The sequence below is a fragment of the Eschrichtius robustus genome, chromosome 7, assembly GCF_028021215.1.
Source record: "Eschrichtius robustus isolate mEscRob2 chromosome 7, mEscRob2.pri, whole genome shotgun sequence".
Lineage (NCBI taxonomy): Eukaryota > Metazoa > Chordata > Mammalia > Artiodactyla > Eschrichtiidae > Eschrichtius > Eschrichtius robustus.
Window position 1 is genome coordinate 115,010,637 of NC_090830.1, and position 15,693 is coordinate 115,026,329.

Sequence of the window (15,693 nt, forward strand, 5' to 3'; positions counted from 1 at the left end):
TCTAATATATAATATATTGATATTATATATGTAATATCTATAATATTATATGTTATATGTTTATACATAGTAAGTCTCTTGTTATAATATAGTCCCTCATTATCGCCCTCTTCACTCTTATAAAACTTTTTGTCAATCCATAGTTGACTACAGGCTGGGCTTCCTCTGTCCTTCCTGCACGATTCCATTGTCCTTTGTGCCTGCTTTCTCACCTTGGCACAGCCTGACTATGTCTCCAAGTGGTTGGTGTCCCCATGACATTGCACTCAACACATGACTGTTCTAGCCCCTAATGGCCCATTCTGCTCTACCTCTGTGCTGTTTCTTGTAACTGAAATGGCACCCTTCTGCCCTGCTTTTTTTCTATCTGTTTTTGTCCAACTAAAATATGAAGGAAAGAAAGAAAGACAGGGAGGGAGGGAGGGATAAAGAGAGAGGCCAGACAGGCAAGGGAGTAAGCTCCATTTCTCTATCTCCAAACTCTTCACACTTCAAGTTTTGGCTCATATAATCTTTCCTTCATGAAGACTTTGCTGACCACATTTTCTGGACTTAATTGCTTCCTCCTTTCAACTCTTATCTCACATTATCTGTACCTCTCAGATACACTTATCATCTCATCCCTTCTTTTACTGTCATTCATTTATAATTCATTCAGTGGACCTTGTATAGCACCTGCCATGTGTCAGGTGTTGTGCTAGGCAATGGGGATGCAGAGTTGAAGGAGACCTGATTTTTGACCTCAGAGAGGTCACAATCTAACAGACAAGACAGACATATGGAGAAGTCACATTAATCCAGTTTGATAAAAGCTATAAGAGATGTATGAACAAATGCTCTTCCAGAGAATATGTCTGATGCCAATTTACGGTTATATGTGCCTATACATAGGAGCTTTTATATATGTGGCTTTACTACTCTGTGTGTGTGCCTGTATGTGTATAGCTTATATTAAGAGAGAAGTGCTATTTACTCATGAATAATTCCAATTTATTTTCATTTCTCCTGCTGTCTAAAATCCCCCTAGGATTTGTAGCCTGTTGGTCAAAAAGAAACTTTTTGACAAAGCTTATTTGACAAACCTGGATCTCCCAACAGTTTGTCTAGTTATTTCCTCATTACACATCTCTGTTTCCTATTTCTTTCTCCAAGAACAAAGAAAACAGAAGTTACCTTCACCCCTGGGCCTTGAGCTCTGGATCTTTCCCTGATTCCCAGAGTTTAGCAGGTGCCTTTCTAATTCACATAAGAGGAGCTCAGTAAATATTTGTGGAATTCATGATTGAGTGATAAACTCCTTGAGAGCAAGGATGTGCCCTCCTCTCAGTTCACCTGCTCATTGCCTTTCACACAAAAAACTCACGTAAACATTTGCTGAATGGAGGAGCATTGCATTAGATCGGAACAAGCATGGTGGAGTCTCATAGCCCTGGGTGGGAATGCTGGCTCTGTCTCTTGCTAGTTGTGTGCTTTGGGGAGCAAATTGCTCAACTCTTAGGACTCACTTTCCTCATCTGTAAAATGCAGATGCTATGTTACATCTGCTCAGTCTCAAAAGTGTGTTGTGAGGATTGAGAAGCACCCAGTGTAGTATTTAGCACATAGTAAGGGTTCAATTAATGTTTGGTCCCTGCTTTTCCTTCTTTGAATTTGACTGCCAACTCTCATCTGGGGGTATCTGCTGGACAGGAGTCAAGTCAGGCTTTGCTGTGGCTCCCAGGGTAGCTCCTCCATCCTTCCTGCATGCCTCATCTATCCGCTGGTGATTCTTTGGTCACACTCACATCTTCTCATTCTGATCTGAGTGAGTCCTTGCCCAGCAGCCCAGGGCTTGTTAGTGGGTTTACTGCATCTGCTTTCAGTTTTCTGCCCTGGTAATCCCTTCTTTCTGGTGGCCTTTGGAAGGCTCTGAATGGTGAGAGAAGCCAGAGGTTGACAGGCTTTCTTTCAATCTTGGTTGTCTTTGCTAGGCACAGAATATCTTAAGGCTAAAGGTTACATTATCATGTCTTCATAACTTTATTATTGTCCTTCTATGCTGGCTCCAGGGGAAAGGTAGCTTCCAGCCCCAATTCTCAGTGTTTGGACTTTCCTCTGGGGAATGTTGGGGTGATTTTGCTGAGACATCTTCCTTATGCATCTCCTATGGCCTGCTTTCTTTGTAAAGTCCACTCAATTTAAAGGCAAAGATGCTTTTAGAGATCAGGATTCCACCATAGTGGAAGGGTGGTGTCACTGCCGCATGGAGTTGGGAGAGGAATCATGGTGTGGTGGAGCCTTTCTCAAAGCGTGGTCCTCTAATAGCCACAGGAAGGTTTCTGGACCCTCCCCAGGATCCACCAAGTCAAACTTGCTGGGAATGGGACCAGGGAATCTGCATTTAGCAGGCTCCCCAGTGACTATTAGTCTCCAACTTTGCTCATGGAATGGGAAGAACTGTGCCCTGGGCACTTGGTCAAGGCCACACATTGTTGGGACTTGAACTTGAGTCATTTCCTCTCTCTGTGTCTCAGTTTCCTCATCTGTAAAGTGAAGGTAATAGACTAGATTAACACTATCCCCTTCTGAAGACTATGCTTTACTGCTGAAACACCATTATCTTTCATTGACTCAAAAATGATGATTTGATTTGAGAAGATGGAAGGAAGGAGAGTGATCCAAGCCCTGGGTAAGGAGACACAGACACATGAGAAGGGCTCTGCATTTTTGAGGGGTTTTCCAGACCCAGTTGTTTGTTAGACAATCAGTTAAGTGACCTCTAACCCCCAACATCTCTTGCTTCTTTCTTTGTGGGCTTTGCACTTTTTTGAGATTGTTTGGTGTCCCTGAAGGCTTGATGTTGGGAGACAGTGAAGTAGTCTTACTTGCTCCTGCAGATTCTAGATGGGTGTTCGGATCTGTTTCTAGAAGCGCATAGCTTAGAGTTTCTTTGTCCAAATTTTGGGATGGTCTGCATATGGGCACCCATGTTTTTACACAGTGACTGTGAAAGAATGACTTGGTCAATGAAAGAAGTAAAATGAAGAGAAGTCTGGTGTGTATGTATGTGTCTGTGTATGTGTTTGTATTAATTTAACAAATAGGAATTATCGGCACATTGCTAACTATTTGGTTGGAGAAGGTTTGGATAAGTCTTGTCTTCATTAGCTCCTGAATTTAACAAATGAGGAAACTCGCCATTAATGGGAGAGGCATGGACCACTGAGTGACCATGGAGAACAATGCTTTGCAGAGGATACACGCTCCTTGCAGTTGTGCTATGCTAATAGGACAGGTAGCTTGGTACTTTGGTACCTATCCCCCTGTTCTGCAAATAGCCATGTCATTGATGTTCTTCTTGGCTTGGCTGTTTCTTGCCAGCCTACTACTCCCCATCACAGGACACAATCTGAGAGAAGACGTAAGAATCCTCCAGTCATGGCCCTGTAGAGAAGTTGAATGTTGCAAGTCAACTTTTCCAGGGATTCTCTTTGACCCATAATGGATCATATCCTGGCCTCTAGTTTTTTCTTAGTTTACATAAAAGAGGTGGAAATGGTACTGACTGACCCCATGGGGTGCTGGATGAGAATAAATCTCAAAGTGAGTGTTTTGTTGTCGGTTAAATGTCATAAAAATGTTCAATATAATGGCTGATTATTTTTCTTTAATCTTAAATGGATACCTAGAATGGGAAAGTCCCATCTTGGTAGCAGAAATTCAGTATCTCGGAAAGAGTTTAATGGGTGCTGTGCAAATGAACTGGAGGAAGTTAAATTGTGGAATGCGAAGGAGCTGGGAAAAGTGAAATGAGTTGTGCATTAAATTTAGATAAACACAATTATGTGTAACTGGATTATCACGCGTGCAGGCAGACACTGTATATTAGGCACCTGTGTTTTGATTAAAATCGATTCAGGTGCGTGCGCTTAGCATCCTGATAGCTATGGGGTTGTGCCTAAGCCAGTGTCCGGGCGCACGAGGCATAGGCAGGGAAACGTCTGAGATCCAGGTTCCCAGCTGGAGAAGTTAAAAGGGCCTGGGACCAGCCTGGCCAATGGAAGATCATTTCAGAAAACTGCTAACCCTATTACAGGCTGTCCAGCTCTTTGACACATACAGCTTCCTTCTGGGTTTCTTAGTTTCAACTGGAGTCACGAAAGTGGTCCTGGAGTCCAGTGGGGTCTGATGATCTGCTTACTCCATGGGTGGGACATGGTAGAAGGCAGATGGCATCAGAGACTGCTGGGGACTGGGCTTGCCTGTCATTCAAGTTTTTATGGCTGTGAGGCCCTGTGATGGGAACACAAAATCTCTTTGAACCTCTCTGTAGACACAGAATCAGGCCCAGTTCTTTCTTAGCCCCTTAGGTCTACACCTGTAAGTCAAAGTCATCTCCAGATCAAAGGCAAGCCCATCCTCTGATCTCTGGGTGGCCATACGTGTGAACAGAGCCAGCTGGCCTGTGCCTGACCTTGAGGGAGGACAGATGTGGAGAAACAACTGTCAGTACCCAGTTAATTCCTGGTGACATGTTTTATTTCAAATGCAAAGCATTGTCGGGATTAAAATAAATGCTACCAGTTACGGGGGAGTATTAAATTAATAATTTTTTTCCCCTTGCTTGATCCTATAATACCCCTCAACTCCACAGATAAATTCTAAGCCCTCCACTGGGTGATTTGAGATGAACTGTATATTGTTACACAAACTAAAGTCTGCTTCTTATTTTCCCTCCCCTTTTGTTCTTCTCCTCTGCCCTCCTCCTTACCCCCCTCTCAGGTTATACTTATCCTGACGAAGCTGTATGACTTCAACCTGGGAAGCGTGACAGAGAGCTCACTTTGGAGGTAAGTGGGTTAGAGATTCTTACCCGGCTCCTCGGGTTCGGCTCACGTGAGGAATGCCAGCTAAGCAGTTGGAGAGCACGTTTTGAAAGGAGCAGAAGGTGGTCCTCCTCCTGGATGCCCTCTTTAATGCCCTGGGTGGCACTGATGACCTCCATCTGCAAATTCCTTAGCACTCTGCTGACCTCCCGTGGGGTCTGTCACATATTCTCCCTGGCACTGTGGTTGCTTCTGCGTTCCTGCAGTGTCTCCTTTGACTGGATAAACACAAATGTGGGTAGAGAGATCAGAGCATGCCTGGGAAAAGTGGAGGCCGTGGATAAGGGAGCGTGCTGTAGAAGGGGTGCTGGCCTTGGCATGAGTCTCGGCCCAAGGACTGTTTCTTGTCCTTTGTGCCTGTAAGATGCTGTGATTCTTGAGAAGCCCATGATTCTGGGAATAGACACATGTGGGAATCAGGCCTCTGTGATGACGTTTGTGGTCCCAAGCCTTCGTGGGCTTCTTCATCCATAAAATAATATCAAAAAATATATTTTACAACTGTACTGGTGTAAAGACAAACATATTCATATTGTATATTAAAACTTGTTTTCAGCCTAAAATATTCATTTTTTTCTTTGTGGCTTTAAAAGAAATGACAGCATTTTTGTGAACCCTAGGCTCTGTGTCCATGTGCCTGCAGGATAAGTCAGCCCCGACGGAAGGCTGGGACAGGGAGAAGGATGTGGGTGGATTAAGTCAGAGAGGGCTTTCACGAAGCCGTGAACCCCGCAGTCTCTCTGGCTAGGGGACGCCGCACACTCACTCCTCCATATACCTCCTCGCATGCAAGTTCACGGTCACCGCCACGCTGCTGGCAGTCACACAGGGCACCAGCAAGTTTCATCAGCCACTCTGAGTCAGCGCTTCATGCTCTGTGCTTATTACCTCCACGGGCCTCAAGAGGGCTGTGTATCCATTCCATTTGCTCTGCCACTTGTAAACACTGGGGAGAACGCTGCCACAAAAGGCCGTTCACTTGGCTGTGTCTTCATCCCAGCGCCAGTCCTGAGGGTCTGCTGGGGTTTTGGAGCAGAGGGGTCTGGGGCGTGAGTATCTGCATGCCTGGCTGCTTCTTCCTCTGACCTGTCTGCGGAGAATCAGCCAGAGCCTCTCTCCCAGGGAGGGGAGCAGTCACAGCATCTATTAAATATTTAGGGTTAATTGCTCATGTCGATGGAGGCCTGCCTCCATTTGCACAGGGTGTCCAAAACCTAATTTTGCTGCTCAGTGAAAAGTGGCAGAGGTATAAGTAACCAGGGTGCCTCCCATAGATGAAAGCATGCCTGTTTCCACTCGCGTGGGACTCCTGGGGACTTAGCCCTCAGGCCCTGTCACAGGGATATGGTGGTGATCCTTTAAGCCTGACTCCAGTGCTGTCTGCTTGGTGCAAATAATGAAACAAACCAGAGAAAGCCCATGCTTACAATGGGAAACAGCTGTACCTGGCAGCCCATGTTGTAGGAAAGGTTTGCTAGTTTTAGAGGTGGACCAGGCAAAACCATGGGGCCGAAGCCAGGTGCTTAATGCTAGAGGCCCGTAAGTGACAGAGTGTGTGCCCCACAGTCATAAGAGCCAGTGTATTCACTAGCGTGTGTCAAGGACAGCAGATGGCCAAGTGGCCCTAAGGGCACCCTGATGTCCCATTGCCGGGATTCAAATCCCAGCTTGTCCACCCAAAGAGCTCTGTGGCTTTGGGCACTTTACCTAACCTCTCTGGATCAGCTTCCCAGGGCTGCCGTAATCAAGGACCACAGGCTGGGTGGCTTCAAACAGCAGAAATGTATTCTCTCCCAGTCTGGAGGCCAGAAGTCTGAAATCAAGGCATCTTTAGGGCCACCCCCCTTCTGGGGGCTCTAAGGAGAACCCTTCGTTGCCTCTCCCTGCTTCTGGTGTCTGTTGGTGTTCCTTGGGGCTGCATTACTCCACTCTCTGCCTTTATCATCTTCTCCTCTGTGTCTGTGTCTTCTCCCCTTCTGTCCCTTAGAAGAACACTTGCTATTGGAGTTAAGGCCCAGCCGGATAATCCAGGATGCTCTCATTTCCAGATCCGTACATCTGCAAAGACACTTTTTCGAAGATGGTCCCATTGCAGGTTTTGGGGGTTAGGACATATTTGGAGCGGGGGCTGCCATTCAACCTACTTCACTCTCTTAAGTCTCAATTTCCCTGAATGTATATTGGAGATAGTACAGATGCTACCTTTGCTCCAGCCACAGTGTCCTTGCTGTTACTTGAACCAGCCAGCCTCTTCCCCGGAGCCCTTACACTCAGCTCTCTCCTGGGTCTGAGCTCTCTTCTTCCAGGGAGCAGGGCACACCCTCACTTCCCTCCTCTCTGCTCACCTCATCAGTGAGGCCTTTGCCTGAGGACTTGGCATTCCATCACTTGGCTGCATTTTCCTCCGTAGTACCTGTCACCCTCTAGCTGCTAAATATTTACTTACTGATTTATTTATATTCTACTTACACCCAGTAACATCTAAGCTTGTAGAGAGAGAGAATTTTCCCATTTAAATTCAGTGCTGTATCCTCAACACCTAGGACAGCATCTGGCACACAGGAGGTACTTGATAAATGTTTGCTCGATGAATAAATTCATGGATGGGTTGCAAGGATTAAATGAAATATGAAATGTACAAACATTTAGGACAGTTACCCACATGTGGGAAGTGCTTAGTTAATTATAATAATTAATGATTATTATAACCCTGTGTGTTTGTATAGTTTTCTTTGTAAGGATCCACTAATGCAGGGATCCATGGGATGGAAATTGTAGGGCACCAAAGGGATGTATTCTGCGCCATCTAGGAATTAGCACAGATCTTTGGGGGGACGACAGGGGATAGGGAGGGGAGAAGAGTGATTTATAATGTTGTTCCTTCTGCTGATTGGGGGGAATTGGAACAGCAATGGCTACCTAGTCAAAGACATTCTTTTGTAGAAAAGATTCTCTGAGCTGGGTGCTGGAATGATGGGCAGGTTGCAATTTGGCAAACGGAAAGTGGAAAAATGCCCCTTGCACAGGGCAAAGTCCAGGCAAGGCTGGACTGCAGGAGATAAGGCGGCCAGGAAGGAGGCAGGGGGAGCAGCTGGGTGTTGGACCAGGTAGGGAGGGTGGGGGGAATCATCGAGTTCACAGAAGGGGTCAAATCAAAGGCGGTTACTCAGAGCATAGATTATCGATAACAGAGTGTATATGGTGTGACCTTTCAGGGATTTGAAAAAAACTGGTGGATATTATAGGCTTTCCCTCTGGATAAATGTTATGTGGGTGTATTTTTGTGTTGTGATTCAGAGGGTTCACAGGTCTGATAAAGCCCAGCTTAGGAACCCCTGCAGAGGATGTGATTGAGGAAAGGGACTGCTCCTAAACTTTGTGGGAATTATCCAACTTCCTGGGGTCTCACAGGGTGACTTCTTACTTTTTATTGTCTTCCCTACTCATCCCCTAAAGATCTGTGCCCTCGTCCTCTTTTCTATATTGCTAATGATGTATTTTACAGTTAGAGCCTAGAGCACTATGATCTTCCTTACTCATACAGTGAGCAGAGAAAAGAAACTAAATTAAACACACACCCTTTCATTTTTGTGATCCAGTCCAACATGCCTAGCCAAGTTGAAATTGAATTTGGTGATTCTTCTTCAATTTTCTGTACAGCAGAGGCACCTGGAGCAGCTGTCATGACAAGATGATGTTCCCTGCCAGGTTACAGTATGGCATAATTATTTGTCTCACTGAATTAATAATTGAAAAGCCATCTACTTCTAAATAGACAAAAGACTGTTTAAAGGCATTCTATAGTGTAGCAGTAGCCTGTGCCCTTGTGACCCCCTTTCTGGGACTCCTAGGTGCCAGTATACTGGGGGTGGTCAAAATTTTTTCTCTCTACCCACACAAGGATGGTTGCATAAACTGGTCATTTAGCACAACCGTCTGTTGGCATCCTTTAGTCAAAGGACATTTTACATATAGGATGTCAAGCTTGTAGAATTAATGAGGTTGGGGACTGACTTTTTAAAAAGACCCGGGGCTTCGCTTTCAGGGTGTTTTCAGTCCATGGTGTGTCAAGCCTGGAGGCTGTCCATCCATCAAGAGTGATACTGGAGACCGACTCTGTTAGATTTTATAGAAGCCTGACCCAAGGAGGAGAGATGAGTCAAGGTTGGGAGGCTTAGCATCCATCAGTTTCCTCCTATTCAAAGTATTTAAAAGTGAAAGCTCTGGGACTGATGTCCTGCGTTCAAGTCCACACTCCTCCACTGAGCCACTAAGTGACCTTGAACACGTTTCTTCGCCTCTCTGTGCCTCCATTTCCTTATCTGTACAATGAGGGTTATACTTGCACCTACCATGTAAAGTTGTGAGGCTTCATTGAAATAAAATATGTAAACTGCCTAGAAAAGTACCTGACATGCAGAGCCCATGTGGGAAATGCTCAAGGAGAGTTAGTTGTCATCATATGATCCATGAGTAATTGAGCTGCTTCTCTCTGCTAGTTCCTTTACCTGAGCTGTCTTGTTCTATCTTTTGCAAGAAACTTGAGAGTCAGATATCACTGTCCCCAATTTACAGATGGGAACGTTGAGCATTACAGAGGTTAAACAACTTGCCCCGGATCATGGAGCTAACAAGTAGGGGCATCCTACTGACTCCTGAGTTTGTGCTCATTCTACCCTGTGTGCTGTGTCTGATTCTGGGTGAGAGTGGATTTATGGACTGCTTCAGAATAAGAGATCTTTTTTTTTTTTTTTAATGGGTAGGAGAATGGGATGACATGGAAAGTGGGAGAGGGAGAAATTCCCAGAGTGGGAAAATTGCTCTAGAGTGGTTGGGCTGGGATTTCAACTTCTAGGCTAAAACATTCCTTCTGCAATTGAGATGGATGCTCTCTAGTCCAGCACTGTCTGATTAGAAATATATGGGAGCCACATAATTTTCCAGCAGTCAATAATGTGAAAAGAAACAGTGGAGATTAATTTTATTAATAAATTTTCTTTAGCTGAGTTAAATAGAACTATCATTTCAATAGACAATCAATAAAAATAATGGGCTATTTTGCCTTAGTTTTTTTTTTTTTTTTTTGTAGTAAGTCTTTGAAATCCAATGTGTATTTCACACTTAAGGGCATATCTCAATTTGGACCAGCCACATTTTGAGTGTTTAATGTTAGTTAAATACGGCTAGTGGATACCATAGTGCCCAGTGGAGGTCTAGTAACCTGTCTGTCACATATTTTCAGTTCATTTGGGGGGGACGGTAACTTTTTTCACCATAGAAATGCATATCTGTTTTATCAAAGGACAATAGGTAAAAAATTCCACCTGTTCTGGAAGGCAATTATTTTATAATGTTATGGTACTGGGAATATGTGCAGTGTCAAAGGCTGACCTGATCCATATTAAAACTCTGATAATGTAAAAGGAAGAGAGGACTGTGGAAATCTGTCCACAGAAATAGAAGAGGCACCACAAGAACTTTTAGGTCTTTGAACTGTGATTCTTGGTAATTCTGAAATAATCATGGCTGTTGACCCTAGAGTCAAAGAGACTTAGGGGGCTTCCCTGGCGGTGCAGTGGTTGAGAATCTGCCTGCCAATGCAGGGGACACGGGTTCGAGCCCTGGTCTGGGAAGATCCCGCATGCCGCGGAGCGACTAAGCCCGCGCGCCACAACTACTGAGCCTGCGCGTCTGGAGCCTGTGCTCCGCAACAAGAGAGGCCGCGATAGTGAGAGGCCCGCGCACCGCGATGAAGAGTGGCCCCCACTTGCCGCAACTGGAGAAAGCCCTCGCACAGAAGCGAAGACCCAACACAGCCATAAATAAATAAATAAATAAATAAGTAAGTAAGTAAGTAAGTAAATAAAATTAAAAAAAAAAAAGAAAGAAATGTCACAGGGCAACGATTAATCCCAATTTCTTAAAAAAAAAAAAGAGACTTAGGGTGAGAAAGGATCATAGCAAACATTCTCCTTGAGCCCCAGAACCGTATTGTTTCAGAGATAAGGGTGTGAGTTCAGGGAGAGGAAGACACTTTGCCTGAGTTTCCTGGATCAGAAGTGTGAGATTAAGAGTGCGCCCTGGCTCCTGCTGGCTCCTGATCTCCTTCCGTAAACTCACACATCCCCTAACTGGGAACCCTGGGACTGGCTAGAGACAGCTCTCTTCTTTTTTAAAATTGAATTGTAGTTGATTTACGACGTTGTGTTAAATTCTAATGTACAGCAAAGTGACTCAGTTATACATATATATGCATCCTTTTTCATATTCTTTTCTATCATGGTTAATCACAGGATATTGAATATAGTTACCTGTGCTATATGGTAGGTCCTTGTTGTTTATCCATTCTATATATAATAGTTTGCATCTGCTAACCCCAAATCCCACTCCACGCCTCTCCCACCCCTCCTGCCCCTTGGCAACCACAAGTCTGTTGTCTAAGTCTGTGAGTCTGTTTAGAGATGGCCCTCTTCTTCAGGTCTCCTTCATTCCCAACTGCAAATAGGCCATTGTTATATGGTGTACAGGCACCATGGGGCTCAACGGCTGGGTCACGCTGTCTCTCATTTCTGTGACAACAGCATGTGGCACATGCTTTGGTGCCATCTTCATGTCCCTGTGCACATATGGGTGTGTGCATCTCTGCCGAGTTTGGTGGCATTCATGGTCCTTAATTTGGGAGCAAGGGCACCACTTTTCTTTGAATGTGGTACCTATGAAAAGGTTGATTAATCCACTGCTTGAGGTTTTTGAGTCTTTAGTTTAGAACATAAGTCACGGTGGGGGCTGGCAGATCGCTTCTTGGACTCAGTTCTATATGTCTTAAACATTAACACTTAGACTGATAAACAAACACATTGCCCTCCCCTCAAAAAATTGTTTTTAAGGTCTCATTTTCTGGAGATAGATGAGCTGGCAAGCAATCCCCGGCTTCCGTCTGTCCATCTCAAGCACTAGCCTTTAGTAAAGGTCCAGGAGAGGCCAGCTTCTGATCGGGTGTGATGTCTCCACATGAGCTTTCCCCTGGAATTTCTATTGGATTGGGGTCCTCACAGAGCTAAATGAATTTGCAGTTGTCTTGGTGTAAGAGGAACCAGGAATCCTTTACAGTGGATGGTACCCCTGCATTGCTATTGTTACCTCAGTTCCCTCCCTCCCCTCTTGCTCCATTTCACCCACCCCCCAGCCTGGCAGTGTGGGAGACATTCTGCTCTTGGAAAAGCAGCAAGGCTTCTCAGCCACTGCTCCTGTATGCCTGGCCTCAGGACCTGCAGCACAAGGGGGCTTCAGATCGAGGGGTTCCTGGTTAGGGTGTTTATATGCCCACTTCCTGGTCACATCCTTCTGGATACCTTCCCTGACACTCCTCCCTGGATTGGGTGCCTCTCCTCTGCTTACCACTGATGTCTCATCCTTACACTGTGCTGTTGATTTGTTCCCAGCCTGGGAGCCGCTCGAGAGCAGGGACCACTTGCTCTTCCTGTTTCTGGATCTACACTGCCCAGCACTCGGGCTGCACTAAATAAAGGCTAAAAGAACTGAACTGAAGTACCAATAGCCCCGAACCAGTCCCAGCCCCAGCCCCGCCTTGTCCTGTTGCTTTCCATGTATTGAGTTGTCTATCCCCCCGCCACTGGGGAATCCTGTAACTTTTCATCTGTTTTGTAAGCTGTTGTCTGGACCATTTATTTCCTCCTCTAATTGTTCTGTCAGTGACCTTTCTGGGAGACCTTTGGATTTATTAATTTTTTTGTTTGCCAAGAAAACCCTGATAATAATTGCTAAGACTTCCCAGAAGTTATTAGTTTACAAATTTTAATGACATTCATGATTTATTTATGTGCTTCCCTCCCTCTACAGCTGTTCACCCCAATTCCTTAGTGGAATTCCTGCTGAATCTGAGTGAATTAATGGAAACAAAACTGCAGATTGGAATGACATTTTTTTTCTAGGCTGTTAATTAAAAGCTTTCCATCCTATTCGCTAGGCTCTTCATATGTGAGGTCCCGAAGGCTGGGCAGGTACAGGCTGTGAAATCCTCCCTCTAGAACTGGGGCCTTTGTCTGTTTGCTTTCAGTGGTAATAAATCTGGTGAAAACTCCTGAATTGGTCACAGAGCATTCGGTTGAACAGATATTAACTGAGCATTCATTATGTAAGCAGTCCTGTGCTCATTGCTGGGTGATGCCGAATAAGTATGTCGTGATTGCTATCCTCGAGGAACGTTTAGTTCAGTTGAAAGGTAAGATTAATGCATGTAGGAAACAATGTCAGGCATATGCAAGTATATATATGTATATGCAAAACACATTGCATTCTGTGATGAGTGGCCCTACTGTAGAAATACTTATATTTTTATTATTATCACACCTCATTCCGTGAGGATGCAGAGCAATTCTAGGAATGAATTAGAGAAATGATCAATGCGTCTCATGTATTTTGTTTTGCTGTTTAATATAAAACATCTTATTTCTCCATTAGGGTGTGAAACTTTTCAGAGGAGAGACTGTTTCATATGAGAACTAGTAGTTTCCATAATTCTCAGAAACACCTGGTAACAGATGGAATTGAGTATGTGTAGTGGTTAAAGAAGTGGGTCCTGAATTCAAATTGCCTGGATGTGAATCCCAGATCTACTGCTTGCTAACTGTACCACCTTAAGCAGTGTTTTCATTTCTGTAAGCTTTGGTTTACTTATCCATATAGTGGGATGATAGTAAGACCTATCTCATGGAAGCTTTGTGAGGATTCAGTGAGATAATGCATGGAATGCAAAATGCCTACTATCTACTTAGTACTTACTGTAATAATTATTATTTGTTCGTAGGCTCATATCCTCCTAGCCCAGCAGCTTCTACCAGGCTCCTGAGGACAGTTGTGCTGATATCTTTAGGAGGGTGGGGTGCAGAACATACCTAGAGTCCTAAGCACGTGGTGCCTGGAAATGATACATTTCTATTGAGAGAATGTTCTGGAGTCTTCTCCTTTTTTTTTTTTTAATGAATTTTTATTGGAGTATAGTTGCTTTACAATGTTGTGTTGGTTTCTGCTGTACAACAAAGTGAATCAGCTATACGTATACATATATCCTCTCTTTTTTGGATTTCTTTCCCATTTAGGTCACCACAGAGCATTGAGTAGAGTTCCCTGTGCTATACAGTAGGTTCTTATTAGTTATCTATTTTATATATAGTATCAATAGTGTATATATGTCAATCCCAATCTCCCAATTCATCCCATCCGCCCCTTCCTCCTGGTATCCATACGTTTGTTCTCTATGTCTGTGTCTCTATTTCTGCTTTGCAAATAAAATGATCTACACCATTCTTCTAGATTCTATATGTGTTAATATACGATGTTTGTTTTTCTCTTTCTGAGTTACTTCACTCTGTATGACAGTCTCTCGGTCCATCCACGTCTCTACAGATGACCCAATATTATTCCTTTTTATGGCTGAGTAATATTCTATTGTATATATGTACCACATCTTCTTTATCCATTCCTCTGTTGATGGACATTTAGGTTGCTTCCATTTCCTGGCTATTGTAAATAGTGCTGCATTGAACATTGGGGTGCATGTGTCTTTTGGAATTATGGTTTTCTCTGGAGATATGCCCAGTAGTGGGATTGCTGGGTCATATGGTAATTCTTAGTAATTTTTAGTTTTTTAAGGAACCTCCATACTGTTCTCCATAGTGGCTGTATCAATTTACATTCCTACCCACAGTGCAAGAGGGTTCCCTTTTCTCCACACCCTCTCCAGCATTTATTGTTTGTAGATTTTTTGATGATGGCCATTCTGACCAGTGTGGGGTGATACCTCATTGTAGTTTTGATTTGCATTTCTCTAATACTTAGTGATGTTGAACATCTTTTCATGTGTTTGTTGGCCATCTGTTTGTCTTTTCCTTTAGATACTCATCTGTGCTTGGCAAAAGGGAAAGGTTAATATATTTCTTGGTTTTTCTACATCAGCTGCAGCTGCTGCTGATTTTGGGTGTAGGATGCCAAGCACAATCTGATTCAAGTTTCCCTAACACAGTGTTGAGTTAACTCATCCATTGCTGGTTATTTTCTTTTTAATGCAAGTGTTGGGGGAGGTAAGCCCATTGAAGAGCTTTGTTCTTCCCAAGTAATTAACATGGAAGGCAGGATGGGGTCATCCATGTTTCTCAGATTTGGTGTAGCCTCAGAATTACTTGTGGATTTGTTAAAAATCTAGATTCCTGGCCCCTAACCAAGAGATTCCAATTTGGTAAGGCTGGTGTTACTCAGGATGTATACTTTTAAAAGCTCTGTGGTTGGTTCTGATTTTCAGGTAAGATTGGGAGCCACTGAGCTCAGAGGAAGCTTGGGTTCTAGGTCCATCTCAGTTGCTAATTAATCGAATTACTCATGCCATCCTTCTGTTTCCTCATAAAGGTATTCGATGAAGTGATCTCAAATCCCTTTCAACTCCAAGTCCACAGACGCTACCAACCTGGGAAGTCAAACAGGGAACACACACAGGATTTATGGTGCCCAGCAGATACCTTTTATGAGCTAACAGCCCCACTTGTGAGAACGTCCACCCTCCTTAAGGAAAACTAACGTGCTGTTTGTTCATGGATGGATAGTAGCCAATGGGCAGGTGTCAGCCAGAGCACCTGTCCTAACTACTTAATTTCAATTCATTAAACATAAAGAGCAGCATTCAATCTATGAAACCCTTTGCTCCCCCAAAAAATAGAATGAGAAAGGAGTTTGCCCTAAATATCGAGACCTCAGACATCTTACTTTGCTGGAGAATAGAGCAATGTGAACACTGGAGAAACAGATCTGGTTTACA

At 44.0% G+C, this 15,693-nt stretch overlaps 1 protein-coding gene across 1 annotated transcript in view; it reads left to right on the forward strand.

The window, feature by feature from the left end:
• SORCS3 (sortilin related VPS10 domain containing receptor 3) overlaps positions 1-15,693 on the forward strand; it is a 602,186-nt gene that overhangs the window by 179,616 nt on the left and 406,877 nt on the right. The window contains exon 2 of the mRNA XM_068549046.1: positions 4,762-4,829. Coding sequence (XP_068405147.1) covers positions 4,762-4,829 — 68 coding nt within the window. The remainder of the gene's footprint in view (positions 1-4,761; positions 4,830-15,693) is intronic.